The sequence below is a fragment of the Sinohyriopsis cumingii genome, chromosome 11 (assembly GCF_028554795.1).
Source record: "Sinohyriopsis cumingii isolate HCF-2022 chromosome 11, ASM2855479v2, whole genome shotgun sequence".
Classification (NCBI taxonomy): domain Eukaryota; kingdom Metazoa; phylum Mollusca; class Bivalvia; order Unionida; family Unionidae; genus Sinohyriopsis; species Sinohyriopsis cumingii.
The window spans coordinates 26,246,611-26,268,342 of NC_142971.1; the positions used below are offsets into that span (position 1 = coordinate 26,246,611).

The window sequence follows — 21,732 nt, forward strand, 5'->3', positions numbered from 1 at the left end:
GTAAATGCAAAGTGCACTAAGGATATCAAGAAAGTCACAAAAGTAACTGCAAAGATGACTGCGCGTTTGAAAGAAGCGATTGAGGAAGTCAAAGAAGACGTTGAAGAACTTGAAGAATACCAGGGTATACCCGCCAAAGGTACTCAGACACGTAGCGGGGATTTTAGATATGCACTTTGCAGGATATCAGATGTTACAACCGAATGCAGATCAAAACACCGGTTCAACGTTTTAAGGAAGTGGCTCGCCAGGCGATCTTCAACAATCCTGTATATATCGCTCTTAACAGAATTCCCGACTAGAAAGAGCAAACGATCAATGTGCCAAGAAAACTTCGTGACTAATACATGAATGGGAAGGACGTAAACTGGCATTCAGGGAGTTTACTGGAAAGGAAAAAAAACTAACGGTGATTTGATGAATCATTTTGGAGAAACATTTGACGTATCAGAGAGATTAAAGAAGACGAAAAAAGGAACGATTTTATGGAAAGATGGGGCCCACTACCACCACAACTACAACAATGTTCTAGAGAAGAAGACGAAAAAGAAGAAGACGAAAAAGAAGAAGACCCTGACGTTGAATAAGAAACGGAGAAAGACATTAAATACAGGCAAGGGCAAGAAGAACTACATGAACCATTTAATAAGTGATTAGAAATACACCTCACACCTCAATTTCGTACGCCGGGAGTAAAAGATGATTGGGCAAGACAACGGTATCAAATATTGTTTCAACAAGCACAAATGTATGCGTTGATAAAGAAACAACATAGACCCGAATTTCGCTCAGAGGAAGTACACAAACAGTGGATAGGATAACAAGAAAAACCTTGGTACCAATTAGAAAGGCTTAAAAAGATGCTCAAAGTCTTAACATACAGGTAGTAAAATCCTAAAAGGGAAACGGTCTAACCAAACCAGACAAAGGACAAAGGCGGCAGCAACATATGGCAGCTGAACCTTCAATCACACCGGGAGAAATAGCTGGATGGTCTAAAAAAAGAAGTAAAACGTGGAGAAAGAACCCTAAGAAGGTGTGGGCCTTGAGGTTATTGTATCCCGTGAATTGTGCCATCCTCAAGTCCTTGCGGATCAGCTCGTGAGGCAAGAATGCCTCTTAAATCATTAAAGAGGTTTTATCGATTTGTCAACTGTTGCTTACTAATTATCTCCTTTACAGAGACAAGTCGTGCGTAGAGATTTTCGTGATATATATGACGAATGAGGTTGAGTCACTGATGATGAGTTCTCAAAAGATTGAGACGGTGCGAGTGAAGACAGTCTGCGTCTTGCATGAAATATTTACTTAAAAGCAGCATGTGGTTGTAAAAACAGCCCAGAGGGGACCTCGACGATTGCCATCTCATCCAAGAAACCAAAATTCAGTGACTTTTACAGTACCTGTGATAGCTGGGGACTTACGCTCACTTGAGATTGCACTAGTCTCGTTGCGAGTGTATAACAGTTGGCCTAATATTCGATCGCAACCGTTTCATGGTTTGCCCGTGAACAATTCATTTGTATTTTCAACATCCAGTGGCTAGAACTAGCGTATTATCGAACACAGAAGCCAATCATATTGCGCGGTCATATCACAATCGTTTGTCGTACATGGACGGCATCAAAACGTGAACACTCTCCTCAAAAAATCCCTACAAGAGTCTCAAAATCAAAATGAAAATATCCGACAAGTTTGCGACGCCCGCGTGTGTCCCGGGACAGTAAACAGATCCTGAATACTTAGTATGATCGTAGTTTAACTTCAGTATGTCGCTTTCCATGGGACATTATTCTGCAATTGACAGATTTGGCGTGAGAGGATATACAGAGACCAACACTGAGTTTTCATCTGATACCAGCATATTCAAGCTTGTACTTTACCTCATAAATTTAAATTTAAATATGTCACTCGCAAATATTCTGTTAAAACAGCATTTACCTGCCCAATGAAAATCGGCTAGCTGGTAGGGGGTTTAGTATGGAGGGGGTTTACGGCCATAATTCTATGAGTTTATTTTCTAATCTTCCTTGATCCATTATTATAAATGGCTGCTTGCAAGTGCTATTTTCATAATTCTTTCCATGTATTTTTCATTCTTCATTGATGCAAAGAGTACGTGGCAGTTTGCAAGTTATACTTTCCTTCTGCGTTATTGTAATTGGCAGGTTGCAAGTGCTACATTCATAATTATAAAAGCATCACAGACGCAGACAATGTGTCTATCACGTTTTTCGTTTGGACTCAAGCTCATGAAGTCCAATCGAAAGTTTGTCTGAACGTTCATAACAATTGGGCTACTGTCTCGCTTAAGAATATACGATGAATTAAATTATATGAGCATATCCTTACTGAACAGACATACAGGCATACGTATTTAGACTGTATACTTTATTTCTCAAGTATTTTTATTTAGTGTAACAAGTATATTGCTCCAGCGAATATGCAATAATCGATTTAAACTGTAAATTTCAGCGACTTTGCGTATTGAACCACGTGACCGTGTTTTGAAATCTCAGCGTGCTATTAATAACATGGTATTTTTAGTGCAGTCAAGTGACCGGGGCAATGTCTAAGCTGTGAGGATAACTGAGATCAGGTAATTCACTGTATTTGGCAAAAAATCATGTTACGTTACTGGATATACAGAAATTTCATTTATTGATTAAACAAGTTTGATGCAGCTGAGTTAGTTGCACAATTTGGAACAATCTGTACTGAGTGTGGTTTGATATAGAACTATTTTCCAGCAGCTGTAATATATTGAAATTCTTTTATTTCTTCGATTCCTAAATTTGTTGAACTTACTGGTCTCGGTTTGTTTTTGTGTTTGCCTCTCTTTCTGCATATAGTGTTTTCGCTTTGTGTGATGGCACGTTAATTTCATAAATGGTTATCTGTTCTACTTGAGTTCACGTGGGCAACAACTGACCCATTATTTATAACGCCATTAAAACACTTATATACAAATCTATGTGAGAAATAGTGTTTTATCTTTTTACTGCCTGGAATTCCTATACCGAATTGCATGTAAAGTGCATTAGTGATAAATCTAACAGGTTTTTGTGTTCTTGCATTGTTGTATAGCGTTCACTCTGCCCGCTTCGTAATTAACTGATACTGGACGACATCTAAATTCATCGAGATCAATATTTCTTTTTCAGCTTTCTCCATCATATTATTCTACTTTTTCTAATACGGTATTTTTGATGTATCTTTCTATCTAGTCTCGTGTGTCTTTTATGTTTACGTTATCATCAGCGTTAGCTATTTCAAGATATCTTTCATCACGCGATATCATCGTCCCCCACAAGCTACACACAACTGTGCTTTTCGTTTCACCCCCACCCCACATATCAAACATGGTTTCGGGCCGGTACTGCATGTCATATATTTATCATGTGAACACTATAATAATCTCTGCGAGAGGGTTTTCCACAAGAAATTACTGATCCGATCTTTATCTATCTGCAGGTATTTTTTGCCGTTGGCATAATTATTGTATATAATTTTTTTCTCAGTAGGAGAAAGTTATGCTATATTAGAGAAAGTATTTCATATACTAGCAAATGAATATTTATACTGGAGCAAAACGACTGCAATAACAATATTTTAGTCTAACTGGGACAAACCCAGCTTTTCCAAGGTCGAAAATTGCACAAGAAACATTATGGAATGAGATAAAATCCTTATTAACTGTGAGTGAAATTGAGAGATTAATAAATATAGAACCAAAGAAGAACAGAGACGTTTATTGAACGAGAACGAAGAAGATTATCTACTTTTGAGCCAGATCAAATCATCAAATCAGAATGTGACAGATTAACCAGAGATAAGAAACATATACCATTTGAACTAGAGTTGCATGATTTAATCAAAATGGTGAACAACTAATTTATCAACTATGGTGCATCTCATGTTTTTTTCATCATTTAAGATAGATGGTGATGTGTTTGAATTGATTCCACTATGAATGAAGAATGAGTGGCGTAGAACAGGAAGAAGAATTCCAGTTATCTCCCTTATTTCGGCTCAACGATTTAAAAACATTCGACCGTTAATTTAGATAACCTAATTCAAATCCCTATTAATTCGTCAACCTTTGTGTCAACTATCCAAGAGATACCTCTGCGCATTGCATTATTCAATGCGCAGTCAGTAGGACCACCGGAATAGCGCACTGAAATGGTTAATTTTATCAATGACCAGAATATAGACGTCTTTTTCCTGACAGAAACGTGGCTAAAAACATCAGGCGATGAGCCCAAGTGTGCGGATCTAACACCCACTGGTTACTCCATCAAGTCGTTCCCCCGTAATTCTCGCGGAGGTGGAATTGCTGTCATCACAAATTGCTGTCATCACAAAGAACTCCATGATAAAGTGTCTTAACCACACCAAAACATTCAATTTCGACCACACATCGTTTGAACTAGTCCAAACCACACTCACAATGGTGCAAAGGTCAGTCCATTTTTTCTGCATATACCGCCCTCCTCCTAGTAGAAAAAAACAAGCTGGCTGACTCTCTCTTTTTGGAGCAGTTTCCGAATCTCCTGGACTATGGAAATTCGATAGGTGGCAACCTGATTATTCTTGGAGATTTCAACTTTCACTTTGACTATCCCGGAAACCCAAATACATCAAAACTCATAGATTCCATTAATGTTTTCAATCTCAAACAGTCAGTTAACCAACCCACCCATAAACATGGTCACATGGATTCTTCATAGACCTAATGAAAACATTCTACGATCCTCCCTGGTATCCCATGGCCTTGCATCAGATCACCTCTGCATTATATGCCATCTTGACGTATCAGTCCCTAACCCTCCACCTTTATCTGCTACTAAGAGAAACCTCCATATAATAAATATAACTAAACTAATGCACGACATCCAAACTAACCTAACAACTTGCTTACGTATTACAGCAGAACAACTCGATAACTGTCTGCGTTCATTACTTGACAAACTTGCCCCAGCTACCAAGTGCAGAGTATCAATTCAAAATTGTTCTCCATGGTATAGCAGTGTTAAGGACCAGCTTCGCACTGCTTAAAGAAACCACCGTAAAGCTGAGAGGATTTGGCTTTCCACCAGACTCACTATTCATAAGCAAATCTATGAAGCCGCTAAGAAGAATGTCACAGATATAGTCCATGCAGAGAAATCAGTCCACTACACTACTAAGATCATGGAAAGTTCCAGCTGCAAAGAGCTCTTCGAGATTACTAACAAGCTAATGTCAAGGAACAAATCTGCACCACTTCCAACTACCTTATCTCCAGTTGACCTTCCGGAGATGTTTGCAAATTTATTCCGTAACAAAGTACAAACCATTAGAGATAAGCTTGACACCACAATTTCAATTGACTCGTCGTCACCATACAGTTGGGATACAGAATTTGAGCGGCAACCATTAGCAGCATTTGAACCTGTCTCTATAGATTTCGTACGTACAATCCTGTTTAAGAGTGTACCAACGTCATATGAACTTGATCCAATTCCATCATCACTGCTGCTTGAGTGCTTACATCCAGTATTGCCTTCACTAACTGATGTTATTAATACCTCTCTCTCATCCGGGGAATTCCCATCATTTTTCAAAACTGCCATTTTAATGCCTCTGCTAAAGAAACAAACACTAGAGCATAACGATTTAAAGAACTACCGCCCAGTTTCTAATCTCCCATTCATATAATGTTTGTTAGAAAAGGTTGTTCTATCCCAGCTTGTATCTCATCTAAATTCAAACAGTCTTTTTAGCAATGTACAATATGCATATCGACCTTGCCACAGTACTGAAACTACTCTTTAAAAAGTAGTTAATAACATTCTCTCTGCGTTGGATAGCGGAAAGAATAGAGTCCTCACCCTCCTTGATTTGTCTGCAGCATTTGACACAATATACCATGATATATTACTTCACCGTCTGCAGCATGTATGTGGCATTCATGATAGAGCCTTACTGTGGTTCAAGTCCTACTTGGTCAACAGGACACAAATTGTGTCTGCAAATAGAATACACTCCAGCCCACTTGATCTATGTTGTGGTGTTCCACAGGAGTCTGTTCTTGGACCTGTTCTCTTCATTCTGTACACTCAGTCGCCCTCAAGTGTGATAGATCATCATCCAGTGTCTCACCAATTGTATGCTGATGACACCCAAATATACAAATCTAGCCACAAAACTGAAGTTGATGCTACCATCCAAGGTGTAGAGAGGTGCACTTCTGATGTGAAATCATGGATGACATGTAACAAGCTGCAGATGAATGATGATAAAACTGAGGCCATTCTGAGCACAACACAAAGACTTTCTCATTCACATCCTTTACCTCAAACAATAAATATCAGCAACACCAACATTAAATTCACACAATCAGTACGAAACCTAAGTTTTACTCTATACAGTACTCTCACATTGCACCAACATGTCATGAACATATGCAAGGTTGCATATCTTGAGCTGAGACGCATCAGCTCAATTCGCAAATATCTTTCAGTTGATGCCACTAAAACACTTGTATGTTCATCAATACTTTCAAGACTGGACTATTGTAACTCAATTATGTCTGATTCATCTCAATATCTGCTCCAGAAACTTCAAAAAGTTCAAAACACAGCTGCTTGGATCATTCTTAGAGTACCACGATCAGAGCACACTTCCCCGCTGCTCTGTACCCTACACTGGCTATCCATTCGATCCAGAATCAAACACAAAATTTGTTCTCTGTGCTACGCTTCACTCTCAGTGTCTAGTCCAACATACCTATCCGAAATCACCCATATGTATACACCAGCAAGATACTTACGCTCCTCTTCTGACTATCGTATACTCATTATTCCCACTATGAAAACAAAGTCATATTCTTTTGCATACCAGGGCCCAGCAACGTGGAATCAAGTGCCCACTGAACTTAGACACAAATACATAGTGATCACATTCAAGAGGGTTCACTTATTTCGACTGCAAGAACAAACTTAAAGACTTAATAATGTTTCCTTCCATAAACATTCTCAGCATGTTTTTTAATGTTTTCTAATTTCATGGTGTTTCTTTTTGTAATCATATCATTATATCTTTTTTATCTTATAGGTGTTGTCTAATGCTGTAAAACGCTTAGAGCTTCTAAAGATTAGGCGGTATACAAAGTCCTCATTATTATTATTATTATTAATCTTGTTGATGACAGCAAGTACATATTCAGAATAAAATTTATTGCTGGAAATATCAGCGAAGATGGTCCGACTTGAAGTATTCGTGATAAACTCGACCTTGTTAAGGAATCACGGGACATAACAATGTCGTCATAGTAGATAAAAATTTTAAAGCAGGTATTTTCACCATAATTGACAAACCATAGTAGTTAAGTGGGATACTATAGGGACAATGGGACTTAGCATTAAAAAGACCCCTGGGACAATATAGGGACAATGGAAATTTAACATGGAGAAAAATCGTGGATCACTTTAGGGACAATGTGAATTTAACATAGAGTTTGGGACTGTCTAGGGACAATGGGAATTTAACATGGGAATAGAGTTTGGGTTTGTCTAGGGACAAGGGGAATTGAATATGGGATTTTTTTTTTTTTTAAAAAGTTTTTTTTAAATTTAAATTTAAATTTAAATTCAGAAAAGGGGTAGGCAATGGAAAGGCTATCTCTTTTCGAGAAATATGGTTGGCCCTGAAAAGGGCCTTTGGGTTTTTTCTTCTTTTAACTTCTTAACTTTTTCCACCATCCTCTTATTTTGTCCATCATTCCTTTCTTCTTTTTCTTTTCTGTTTCTGGTATCCAGTCCGGGTGACCCATGGCTCGGAACTTGGCCTGTATTTTCATCCAGTTGTTATTCAGTTGGTCGAATTCTAATTTCTTCTTCTTATTCTGTTCTTCCTTTCTTTCTTTAGTCCACCTTTCCTTTATGTTTTCTACTTCTTGGGTCATCACTTGTTTCATTATTTCTTCTCCTTTTTTCAACCTGTTCAGTCCCCTCTTCATATATGACAACTCCGTCCAATACACTATATGTTCTAGGAAGCACCGGACTTGGATGACATAATCCAGTGCTTCCTTCAAACTCCCCACTCTTACATAAGGTGGGTCAATAAATCCTCTTGATTTGTTGACTTCATCTTCTATCATTCCTTCTATTATATGTCTGGCGGCCTTTATACGTTCGACTTGACTGGTTACCAAGTGTTCGTTATCTTCATACTCCCATTCCTTTTGTATCCTTTCTATAGCATATTCTGCATCTATTATCCAGAAATAGATATGCCTCAATTGATTAAATAAATCAGTCACTTGCGTCATCTTGTCTAGATTATTCTTTGTAGAATGGTTTGAACGACGAATACTGTGGGTTCTTATACGAAAAGCGCGGACGTGAAGGAAAACATCCCACACTTTTTCATTTCATATAATAAAACCCAAACTATACTCTCCACATACGCTAAGAAACAATAAACAAATCCATAATCTACTATCCACACAATCGTACGTGAGCGGGTACAAACACAAACACACACACATACGCTAAGAAACAATAAACAAATCCATAATCTACTATCCACACAATCGTACGTGAGCGGGTACAAACACAAACACACAAACACAAACACATACGCTAAGAAACAATAAACAAATCCATAATCTACTATCCACACAATCGTACGTGAGCGGGTACAAACACAAACACACAAACACATACCCTCACACTATCTTAAAAAAGAGTTAGTGTTTATATTCACACTACTCTACCTACACATTGGCAAATTGATGGTTATTTCTTTTCTAGAGTATTGGGTAGCCCTGAAAAGGGCTGTTTTTTTGGAACTTCATGGACACCTGGTTAATGGTGGCACCTTCCAGGCCTGGCGCCACATACACATCTTATCCCCCAGTTACTTTTTACTTTTTTGGGGGAGAGAGCAGAGGCAGGATATGTCGCTTCAGAATCCCAATTTTCGCTCTCTGGGATTCTGAAATTTATTCTTCTTCTCTTCTTTTCCTTCTCCTCCTCCTCCTCTTCTTTGTTTCTTCTCTCCTCCTCTTTGTATCTTCTTTCCTCTTCTTCTTTATATCTTCTCTCCTCCTCTTCTTTTTTTCTTCTTTCCTCCTCCTTTCTTATCCTTCCCTCCTCCACAATGGCTTCCGCGGCCAGTTCATTCAACAGGCGCCTGGCATATTCCAGATGCACATGAAGTTCCAACAGTTTAGACAGTCTCGTGTTCATTTTTGGTGTTGATCAATCAACAAGGGTAGCTAGGCTATGAATATGAATATTGAATTATAGACGCTTACGTACTAGTACTTTTGCGTCTTGTTAATGCCTGATGACCAGGCTATTTATTTGATCGGGTTTGTAGGAATGGTGCCACTACATCCCCGTGTTTATATGCGATGACCGCATTACTTAATTACAATGTCTGTCCGTGGCAAAGGAGGGAAGGCATGAGTCCAGGAGGAGCCCGACGTCACAGGTCCATGTTGTTAGAAACGCCAAAGCCTATTGTTCAAATCGAGTCCAGTTGTACTAATGGACGTTAAATATATCAATGTCGTGTTAGCCACTGTAATTATCCTGATCTTGATAGTTGTTAGATTTGTTTATGTTAACCTATAGCAGCTTTCTTTTCTTTTGTTTATGTACAGAGTGTACTTTTGTGTATGTATATAAAAAAACATAAATTATGCCAATCAATTAGGTGTTTGTCACCCGTTACTTTCAGTTCTTGTATTGTAATTTTTAAGTTTTGAATTTTGATGGCGGTGTCCAAAAATGATCATATTGAATTAGGGCCAAAAAAATTTGGTATGTCTGAAGAGCCCTCTAATAGCCAATGTGAGAGCTTCTTTTGAGGCAATTGACCGATGTCTGTGTCTTCTTTCTGTCATCGTTGTTGTGAGTTGCTGGTCTTTTCTTGTTGGAGTCCCCTTCTGCTCAACTGCCACACACCATTATCTTAATTATCATTGTGCCTCAAACTCTAATATAATAATAATATTTTTTTTTTTTTTTTTTTTTTTTTTTTTTAATAGTTAAAATTGTCAGCACGTGGTCTGAAAAAGTCCTGTGCTCCCTGTGTAGTGTGTTATTAATGATTAAGTTTTGTTGTGACTTTAGTTTAGTTCCGCCTTGTGCGGAGGGTCCTGATGACTGGGCTTATGTCACCTTATATATCTAAATTTAGGGAGTTAATGTATTCTGTTCTTGTTGTCAGACCTTAGATGTTATAGTCAGAATATAGACATGCAAAGTTGGAAGGTAGAGAAGGGAAGATTGGTACATGCATGTATTTTAATAATTTTATGGGTGCAGGCACCTTTGCTGAATACTCAGGTCCGGGTGGACTTATCAAAGGTGCCTGTCTCCCCATTTTCTTAAAGGTAGTTTTTTTTGTTGTTTTTTTTCCCTTTCCCTTTTCGTTAGTTTATTTTATTTTATTTTTAGTTTTTATTTTTAAAATTGCTATTTTATTTTATTTAATAATTTTTTATTTTTTTTTGTAAAGATTTGTATTGTTTGTAAAGTTAGTTATTCTTCTTTTTTATATATCGAGTATGGAGGCACCTTTGCTGAGTAATCAGGTCCTGGGGACTTCTCAAAGGTACCTGTTCTCGTTATTGATGTGTGTTTGGTAGCCTGTATTTTGTGTTATCCTGTTTGTATTTTTTACCTTGAGTGTGCTTTTCAGCTAGCAATTAATGCTCTCAACTCATTGGGTTATATCTTGTCATACTTGTTTATTTGTTTTAAGTATGTTATTATGTTTTTGTATGTTAGGTCTTTGTTGCTGTTTGTTTTGGGATTTATGAAGTCTGGATATTTGTAGGGCGATCCGATTTTCTTTTGTTGTTTTTGAAATTCCATTCTGTGCGAGTGGTAATAGGTGCACTGATTAAAAACGTGTTCCAGGGTCTCTGTGCTGGTGCAATGGGGACAATGGGTGTGGTTGTCCATTCCTTTGTTGAGATGTCTTCCAAAGCTTCCCTTGAGTAAGGTTTTAGCGGTCCTTATTCGATTTATGATTCTGATATCTGGGCTTTGCAGTGTTCTAGGTATTGTAATATGTCTCTCCACCTTTTTTTGCCATTGGTATAGGTGTCTGCCCTTGATGCTGTTGTCCCATGTTTGTTGCCATTTATGGTTGATTTTCTGAGTTATTTGACTATATATTTTTGTAACGCTATATTGCATGGTCAGATAGGTATTTTTTGTGAGGCTGGATTTTGCACTTAGGTCTGCTTTATCATTTCCTGGTAGGTTAATGTGTGAGGGTACCCACAGGAATGTTAGTTTCTGTTGTTTGGTATCTATTTCCCTTATTGTTTGTAGCGCTTTTTCCATGAGATTTGCTCTACTTTTGGAAATACCAGATTCTAGTGATTTAAGTACACTGAGTGAGTCGGTGATGATTACGTGTTGTTTTGTGGTTGAAAGTGTAATCCAGTTTAGTGCCTCATTTATGGCCCAAAATTCAGCTGTGTAGATTGAGCAGTCGTCTGGGAGTCTTTCAGTTATTTCGATGTTATATTCTGGGATAACCACAGCTGCTCCCGTTCTTTTTAACTCTTGCGATTTGGAGCCATCTGTGTAGATTTTAACATGAGTCGGGTACTCTTCCGTTATGATCTTTTGTATTTCTGCTAAGAGTCCTATTGGGTTTTCGTTTTTGGATCCAATTTTTTGTGCTGTCAGGTTGATGTCTGGAGTCCTATTTTTCCATGGTGTTATGTCTATTAATTGGTGTTGTTCAGCTTGTAGTCCCCATTGTCCTATTTCGGTACAGAGCGTATGTACCTTATTGGCTGCCGGTGGATTTGGGACAAGTTTTGGCCTAAATGTTATTCGGCATTTGGTGATTGTACTTTTGGTGGGGTTATTATCCGAGTGTATGGAGTTCCTGGTGGCATACCTAAGGGTTTGTTCCTCCCTTCTTAGGTATAGGGGTAAATCCCCTGTAAGGATTTGTAGTTCTTCTAGGGCAATGTTTGGAAGTGTTCCTGTGCAGAGCCTTAGTGCTTTATACTGTATGTTGTTTAGTTTGTGAAGTAGTTTTGTGCTTGCCGATGCATATACCTGGCAGCCATAGTCTAATTTGGATCTAATTAGTGACCTATATATCATTAACATACTTTGTTGATCTGCTCCCCATGTTGTTCCCTTTATGTTTTTAAGTAGATTTAGATCTTTATTGCATCTCTGTATGATGTTGGTAATATGAGATTGCCAGTTTAATTGTTCATCCAGCAACATTCCTAGAAAGTATGTATTTTTGACAAAGTTTATTGGTGTTTTTTGTAGATATAATTTAGGGTATGTTATTTTACACTTATTCGTTGGGGAAAAAAGCATTCCTACAGTTTTGGTTTTGGATATTTTGAAGCCCCAATTGTCAGCCCAGGTTCCTATCTTATCTAGGTTGAGTTGAATTTGTTTGATAATTTCTTGGCTGTTTGGGTTGCCTGCTTTCCAGATACCACAATCATCAGCAAATTGTGAAAGTTCCACTTGGTTGGTGTTGACGTATTTGCTGAGTTCATTGATCATGATGTTGAATAGAGTGGGGCTAATCACACTCCCTTGTGGTGTTCCATTTTCCAATGTGTGTTTTTCTGAGTGTGCATCCCCTACTCTTGTTTTAATCTGTCTTCCAGTTAGAAAGTTAGAGATCCAGCAGTGCATGCGTCCTGTAATACCATACTGGTTGAGTTTGGATACGAGTCCTTTGGTCCACACCATGTCAAAGGCTTTTTCTAGATTTAAGAAGATCGCAATAAGATGTCGGTCTTTCTTCCTTTTGGCATTGAAAGCAAGTTTGATGTTGGCTTCTAGCCGGATGAGTTGATCTATAGTAGATCGTCTAGGTCTAAATCCGCTTTGATTCTCTGATAATAATTTGTTTTGTTCTAGGTGGTGTTTTAATCGGTTATTTATCATAGTCTCCATAAGTTTACACAGGGTGTTGGTCAGGGAGATTGGGCGGTAGGAATTAATATTTGTAGGGTCTTTCCCGGGTTTGGGTATGGCAATGACTATTGCTTGTTTCCATGTCGTTGGTATGCTCCCTGTTTGCCATATTTGGTTAATTAGTTGGAGAATTATATTTTCCATGTTTGGAGGTATTTTTTTGTAAAATTCGTAGCCTAACAGGTCTTCACCTGGAGATGTTGATTTTTTGTTACGTAACGCCTTTCTCCATTCATTTATATTAAATAAATCATTTAGTGGTGTATTTTCGTTGTTTGTTTGATCGTTAAATAGGTGCGGGAATTCCGTTTCGAGAATGGTGGTTTGTTTCATGAAGTCCTTGGTGTGATTGCTGTTGCTGCTAGAGTTTGCAAAATGTTGGGCCAGTTGTTTGGCTTTTTCTTCGTTAGTGTCCGCACCAGGAATTTTTGGTGTTGATTTTGGTGTGTTTCCTTTCATGATTCTAATCTTTCCCCACACTTGTTTTGAGTTGCTATGATGGTTAAGTGTGGAGCAGTATTTTCGCCATGAGTTGATTTTGGAGTCCTTAATTGTAGTCCGAGTTATGGCTTCTTTACGTTTGTATTCGAGGAAGTCTGCTGTTACTTTAGTATGTTTGAACCGATTTAGTGCTTTCTTTTTGGCCTGAATTGCTATTCGGCATTCCTCTGTCCACCATGGTATAGGTGTTTGTTTTATTTTATTCTGTGTTTTCGGTATACTGATTGTAGCTGCTTTGTTGATAGCTTGAGTTATGGCTTCATAAAATTGGCTGTTGTCGTGGTTATGTAGTTCCCCTAGTGTAATTTTTTCTAATGATTTGTAGAATGTATTCCAATCAGCTTTTTCAGTTTTCCATTTTGGTATGATTTTAGTTTGTTGCTTAGTTTTTTGTGTGTATATTGTTGTGCATATGGGGAAGTGGTCGCTGCCCAGGGTGCTTTGATGTAGTACTTCCCATTCGCTGATTAGTGCTATGCTGGGTGTGGCAATAGTTATGTCTATAGGGGTTAGCTTTCCTGTTCCTGGGTCTAAACTGGTGGGTGTTCCTGTGTTTAGTATTACTAATTGATGTTCCATTGTGTACTTTTCGAGGTTTTTCCCCCTGGTATCAGTATGGTCGCCTCCCCACTCTGGATTGTGTGCATTAAAGTCTCCGCAGATAATTGTGTGTTGACCCCTTTCTTTAAATATATCTATATAGTTTTGTATGGGATTTAGGCTAGAGCTACCTGGATCATATATGTTATATATGTTTATTGTTTTATTTTTAAGTTTAATATTTATGGCTAGATACTCTATGGGACTCCCATTTAGGTCTATGGAAGGATTAGCTTCATAAGTTTCGGTAACCGAGTTGTGTATATAAATGGCTAATCCTCCCCCTCTTGTGTTATTGGTTCTATTTTTTGTGTATGTTGTATGGTACTCACTAATTTTGGGTATTTTATTGTTTGCATTGGTTAGATAGGTTTCTTGCAAGCAAATAATGCTTGGTTTAGGATTGGTATTGGCAATGGCTGCAGAAAGTTCCCCATGGTTCTTTTTTAGTCCTCTGCAGTTCCATTGCCAAATGAGTATCCTATTTTCACTGTCTGTGCTGTCTTCTGTATCCATTTTAGATTTTAGTGCGTTTATGTAGTTCCTTAGTTTTCAGTTTTAAATAGTGTTGGGGTAGAATGTTCCAATGAGTTTTATTAAAAGTTGTAAGAAGTCCTGTTTTTGTACTTCATTGTTTTTTGTTATTTGTTTGACCCCTTTCTGTAATGCCCCAATGTACTTTTGTATTAGATTAGAATCTATCAAACCTTCATTATTACTTGTGTTTTGTTGTTGTAGTTCCACATTTGTGGTTATTGGTTTATGTGGTTGTTTAGTTGGATATTTCTCTAGTTGTGAGTTATCTTTCCTTTGAGTGTTGTTTCCTATCGGCTTGTTAGGTATTTGTATTGGCGGATTGATTTCAATATCTGATGTTGTGTTTTTTTCCTTTGATCTTGTCGTAGCTGCAGTTTCTGTGACTGTTTGTTGTGGTTTCTTGGCTTTTGTCCTTGCTTCATAATAGGGTATTTGTTGTTGTTCCATTTTTTCTATTGTTCGGTGTTCTATTTTTGTATATGGACATTCGTAAGAGTTGGGGTGGTGGTTTCCTAGACAGTTGGCACATTTTTGTATTTTTGATGTGCACTGTTGTTTGTGTGGACCTCCACATTTATAGCACCTGGTTTGGTAGTGGCATTTGGTGGTGAAATGTCCCCATCTTTTACAATTCGTGCAGAACCGAGGTTTATTTATATATTTGTTGAGCTGTTTCAATTTAGCTTGGGGTCCTATTTTGATGTTTTTTGGTGGTGGGTTGTAAAACTCCAGTAGTACTGTGGTAGTTTCTTGTCCCTTCTTGTTTTTAAGTTTTATAGCTCTCTTGTATGGTATGCTATAATAGTGTAGATCATATTCGATGTCTGCTGTTGTGTAGTGCTTGTAGGTTCCCGTTAGTTTCAATATGGCTTTGAAGCTTGCTTTTGGGGTGTCTGTGTGTCTGGTTCCGCTGTTTGTGGTTTGCCAGCTGTTATCTGTGGGATTCTTGAATGTTCCTTGGATTGATTTTCTGCTGTTGTTCAGCTCGTCCTGTGTGATATTTGAGGTAGTGTTTTTGTTGGTACTGATGTTTGTTGTGGCTGTTTTTTTTTCTGTTCACGGCATGGTGTCTTTGGATCTTGATTTTCATTCCTGCCATTTGGTCTAGCTCCAAATATTCAGCCACCTGCCTGTTGGTGGTACACCATATCACTATATATTCAGTGTTAGGCCTTATAATTCTGTATGTCCCTCGGTGTTTGTTGTTTAGAGATGCGGCTATTGTTGTACTACTTAGCCTGATGAATTTGGGGTTTGGGCTTGTGATATATAGTGTAAGTTCAGTTGGATGGTACGGGTATTTCTGTTGTTGCTGATTGTTGTTGTTCTGATTTCTTTGCCCTGTTTTAGTTCTTTGTGATCCGCTGCCTTGGTTTATTTGATTGTCTGAAAGAGAATTTATTTTCTTACCTGATATTTCCTGTTGCTTCTGGTAGTTTGGGGTCTGAGTTGTTTGTTTCCTTTTAGTTTCCGTTTGGATATTGCTTAGTATGTTTGGGTTGTCCTTTTGTGGCTGAAGTGGTTCAGATTTTTGGATTATTTGTTTTTTGTTCATTGGTCTTTTTCCTTTGTTGGAGCATGTTTCTTCGTGATTCTCATTGTGGAGATTGTTGTGATAGGCTGGCATCTGTTCGAGTTGATCTGCTTCTCTGATGGCTTTTTCGATTTCTTCCAGTTCTTGTGGTGTTATGTGCATCGAGGGGCCAGCTTGTTGACTGTTGTGAATAGTGTAATTAGGTGTTCTTGTTCCTCTGTCTTGTTTAAGTTTGTCCCCTTCCGTGGATGCCTCTTCAATTACTGTCATCTCATTGGTTGTTATATTTGTAGAAGGGCCTACCTGTTGACTGTTGTGTATTGTGTTGTTTTTTGGTTTGTTTACTTTGGTAGTATTAGTATTAGGTTTAATAGTAGTGGTGGATATGTTTATCTCTTGGGGAGTCTTTGTTGTAGATGGTGTTCATGGTGTTGTTCTCTTTGTTGTTGCTTGTTTGGGTGTTGTTGCTGGGTTGAGTTGTTTAGTCTTTGATGTGACTGTTGTCCCTGGTGTTGTTGTTGCCATGATTCTTTGTTGTTCAATCATTGGGATGGCTGTTGTCGTTATTGTTGTCATTCCTGTAGTTGTTCTCTTTTTAGTATTTATTGGTGTAGGTATTTTAGATTTCTTTTGTGTTGTTGTCGGATGTGCTGTTGTGGGTGATGTTGTTAGATATGGTGTTGGTATGTTCTGGCCTTCTGTTGTTTGTTTTTGAGGTGTTGCTGCTGTTGTTTGTTTATTTGTTGGTGTTGTTGTTGATGTTGTTTTAGGGCTATTTTGTTTCCTAATTGGTGGTGTTACTTCCTTGCTTTGTGTAAGTGTTGTTTTGGGAGTTGTTGATTCTGAGATTGCAGTCCGTTTTGTGTTTAGTTCAGATTGTTTATTTTTTTTCCTGGTTGGTTGTGTTTCCGTCGTTGTAGGTGTGGGACTAACGCTTGTTGTTTGTCCCTGTTCGTTATGATGTATGTTTAATTCTGTTTGTATTTTAATTGGTTTTTTGTTCTTTGTGACTTTGCTTTTTATAGCATCCTCTATTGTCTGGATTTGTGTTTCATTTTTTTAATAGTTGATCTAGTGATTCTGCTTGTTTGGTTTTTTCCCCTCTGTGTGTCTGTATGTACTTGTAGTTCCTGGATGTTTATTTCTCTGGATTCTAAGCTGTTGTGGTAAATTCCCATTTGTACCTCCGTTTGACTGATGTCTGCGCTTTTATTTATTTGATCTATAGCTTTATCCATTTTTCGTTTTCTCCTAATTTGTTTTGTTCTTTCCTGTCTTTTTTGGTCATCAAGTCTTATTTTATTTATTTTAGTGGCCATTTTATGTTGTTTTGTGTTTCCCCCTTTTTTCCGTTTATTTTTATTTTATGTGAGAATTTATTTTTATTTATTGCTTGTTTGTTGTTCTCTTGTTATTATATCATTCTGTTTATAATTTATTGTATTTTAATGTTTCTGGTTTTTAGTTATATATTTATTTATTATTATTATTAATTTATTTATTTTATTTATTTATTTATTTATTTTTCTATGTGCGTGGGGTTATTTCTTGTTTTGTGGTTAATGTAGTGATTCCGATATATCTTACTGGCGGAATTAACTAATCACCCGAAGTGGGCGATGCTAGGTTGTGTTTGATTGGAGACTAGGTTGCGGATTTGTTTGAGCGGGGTAAGCTGCACTTGCTTTTGATTAATGTAGTGCTTGCGCTTTTTAATTTAGCGGAGAAGTGGTCTTCTATATCGGTTTGAGACGATGATTTCTATTGGTCGTCGAGTGTTTAGTTTAGTTAGATTCTGGCGGTCTGCGAGTGGAGTGGAATGCGTTGTTTCAGTAATTTGATACTCGCGTTGTACCGCCCGTGGTTGTTTATATGTGTAAAACCATGAAATTAATATTCAAACTTGAATTTGGTGTATGAATTAGATAGTTTAGTTTAATTAGGTAATTGCTGATTAGTTTGATGTATTATTAAATAGTAAATCAGTTGTAGTTTGGTTATTATTAAAGAGGAAACTGTCTAGTATTATTAAAAGGTATAAAGGAAACAAGAAAGAAAGAAGAAAAAAAAAAAGGGAATTACTTTGTCGTTTGCTGCCCTTGATGAGAAATCTTTTGACAACAAGTTGTCTCAAGGATCTCAACCAGGAATTGCTAGTGTGGTTCCTAGCTCCTGTTTTGGGCCTGCATTAGTCCGTTTGTGGTCGGGAGTTATTAAAATAAGTCAGGGAAAAAGTTGGGTTAGGTAAAATTAGGGGTGGGGGTTATGATTATTTATTCGAGTATTAGTCGGTTATTAGTTACTATGTTCAGAAAAATGTATTCAGAATTCGATTATTTAATGGTTTTATAAGGCACAATGTTACCCGTAGGTTTAGTTTGGCTTAAATAAACCCCCTACCTTATTGTTGGTGGTGTGGCAGTTTAGCGTGCTTACCGCGCACGCCGCTATGGAATCCCTTTGTTCCTATGCTGGTGCTCTGTTTTCCTGCTATGGTTTCTGTTTTATGGGTTAGCTTCGGTTCCGTTTGATGTTTTTGGTCTTCCAGTTGATGTAAATATTGTTTTTCTTTCTTTTCTTCTGTTTATTCTTGTTATAGATAGTCTTCTTTCCTCTTGATCTTGTATTTTTGTTGTTTCTTTTTTTTCGCTAGTAAAGGAGCGTGCGCTGCAGCTGCCTCACTCTGATGACATGTGAATGGGTAGCTAGACTGAATGAATGAATAAAAATTATAGACGCTTACGCAAACTAGTGCTTTTGCGTCTTGTTAATGCCTAATGACTAGGCTACTTAATTGGTCGGTTGTAGGTATTAGAGCCACTACAATCCCGTGTTTACTGTGCGATGACCGCACTTGGTAAAGTGAAAAAATTGTCCAAGCAAGGTTAGAGAAACCAAATTTGATTAAGACCGCTATTAGTTAAGTGTATAAATTATAATTAATCAAGTTGTTAAATTTTACAATATACAGGTATAGTCTATTGAGTTATATGCCAATCAAAGCCGCTAAATGCAGTTTGTTTTCCCAATTTCAATTCAATTGTTCTCCTGTTAGTTTAATATCCAGCATAGTTAACTACCAATCAGAACCATGTTTACATTCCTGGTTATCCCGCGCAAAGTTGCTAGACCAGTTTTTCAGTTTTCAATCCGTTTTCTTTCAATCCGTTTATCAAGCTTCAATGTATGAGTTTGCCCTAGGATTGAAATCCAACCGCCAATCAGAATCGAGTTAACAAACATAGCTGTCCCGCGTAAAGTTGCGGGTCCAGTTTTTCCAGTTTCAATCCGTTTTCCAATCTGAGTTATATGAATTACCTTAGGATTGAAATTGTATTTGCTGATACCCAATCAGATCCATGTTGTTAATCCGTCGTCCTTCCCACGTCTTGCTATTGCTGTTGTTTACGCTCCAAAACGCCAGGTCGCATTTATTTATTTATCAAATCAAGTCCAGTTGTGCTAATGGATAAAAATAATTTCCCAATAATGTGTTAGCCACCTCTGTAATTGTGTCGAATTGTTCAAGTTTCAAAATTTTCCTATTTTCTATTTCTTAGGTTTTGCCAATGTTCTAGTACAAAGTGTACGTTACTTTTTCCCTAGAAATTTAGCGTTCTGTCTTAGCGACTTTCAAAGTAAAAATAAGTTAATGAATTTTTGTAGTCATTGTTAGGTAAATTTTGGTTGTATTTAGCAGCGGTGGTAAAGGATCAAATTAGTTCAGCTAGTTGTGTCGAAACGGGGTTCCAAGCCAAAATGAAACCCCTTGGTATTAGGCACTCTTTAAGCCCTTAAAAGGGCTATTTTATTCAGGTCGGCAGCCTGAATGTGTTGCGGTCTTTTTCATAGTACCAGGTTTCTTCCGCTGTGTGAGTCTCTTCATACTCTTCGGTAGGGAATGCCTCGTATTCATAGTATTTTGCTAGGGCCGTAGCGTAGTCCACTAGGCTGGTAAGTTGTGTTTCTACGTAGGCTTTGTTGTAGTGATGAGTCAGGATGCGTTGAGCGAAGAGCCATTGTTGTGTGTTTGGTTTTTTCCTTGGTTTAAGCGACCTCCATGCCATATATTTTATCGTGCTGATAAAATTCTTGGCCTTTTTTGGGTCACCTAAAGTTTCTTCTAGTCCCCAGAGTTCGGCGAATTGCTCAATCGTCATTCCTTGTTCTTTTTCCTCATCTGTAATTTCTTCTTCCGATGTTGTCGTGGTAGTGTTAGTAGCTGTTTCATCCAGTGTTTGTTCTTGGATTTTCGTTTCAGTATTAGTTAGGGTGGTGGCATCACTTGCGGGTATCTCCGTTTGTGTTTCCACGTCACTCTGTTGCCGATCGATGGTCTGGGTTGATGTTGTAGCTGTTGTTACTGCTGTTTCAATTCTCAGGGGAGCCTTTGTCGAGTGTTGCTGCTTTTGTATATTGCCTTGGTTAGTAGCAGGTGTATCACAGCGGTTATCTGTTACCTTTTGGTCAGTTTTCCCTCTCTGTTTGTACTTTCTGCTATTTTTCCTTTTGGTCATACAGTAGCTTTGCTCATTTTCGACACATAGGTCCTCACCCTCGTCATTGGTAGCCCAGACCAGTAATAGGGTTGTCCTGGTTTTCCCTGCCCGTATGCTCCAGTTAGTTGCTTGTTTCTTACCAAGTGCTCTTATGGCCCTCAGTGCTGGAGTTGGGATAACTGCATGGGCTGGTAAAATTCTCGATTCTACGCCTATTGATGCTGCAGTGTGTTCCATCGCTGTTGTGCTGCTGCTTGTTCAACGCGAATATCATGGGTAGCTAGACTGAATGAATGAATAAAAATTATAGACGCTTACGCAAACTAGTGCTTTTGCGTCTTGTTAATGCCTAATGACTAGGCTACTTAATTGGTCGGTTGTAGGTATTAGAGCCACTACAATCCCGTGTTTACTGTGCGATGACCGCACTTTTTAATTAGTCTGGACTTGGTAAAGTGAAAAAATTGTCCAAGCAAGGTTAGAGAAACCAAATTTGATTAAGACCGCTATTAGTTAAGTGTATAAATTATAATTAATCAAGTTGTTAAATTTTACAATATACAGGTATAGTCTATTGAGTTATATGCCAATCAAAGCCGCTAAATGCAGTTTGTTTTCCCAATTTCAATTCAATTGTTCTCCTGTTAGTTTAATATCCAGCATAGTTAACTACCAATCAGAACCATGTTTACATTCCTGGTTATCCCGCGCAAAGTTGCTAGACCAGTTTTTCAGTTTTCAATCCGTTTTCTTTCAATCCGTTTATCAAGCTTCAATGTATGAGTTTGCCCTAGGATTGAAATCCAACCGCCAATCAGAATCGAGTTAACAAACATAGCTGTCCCGCGTAAAGTTGCGGGTCCAGTTTTTCCAGTTTCAATCCGTTTTCCAATCTGAGTTATATGAATTACCTTAGGATTGAAATTGTATTTGCTGATACCCAATCAGATCCATGTTGTTAATCCGTCGTCCTTCCCACGTCTTGCTATTGCTGTTGTTTACGCTCCAAAACGCCAGGTCGCATTTATTTATTTATCAAATCAAGTCCAGTTGTGCTAATGGATAAAAATAATTTCCCAAT

General features: G+C 37.9%; 1 protein-coding gene across 1 annotated transcript; it reads right to left on the reverse strand.

Moving 5' to 3' along the window:
* Window positions 1–894: 894 nt before the first annotated feature.
* Window positions 895–16,422, reverse strand: LOC149787808 (uncharacterized). Its single transcript, XM_089975587.1, has 4 exons — window positions 16,029–16,422; window positions 12,491–13,792; window positions 11,246–12,268; window positions 895–995 (listed from the first exon to the last, which is right to left on the reverse strand). Exons 1-4 carry the CDS (start codon window positions 16,420–16,422, stop codon window positions 895–897), a joined length of 2,820 nt encoding a protein of 939 aa, XP_089831713.1.
* Between the last annotated feature and the right edge of the window lie 5,310 nt (window positions 16,423–21,732).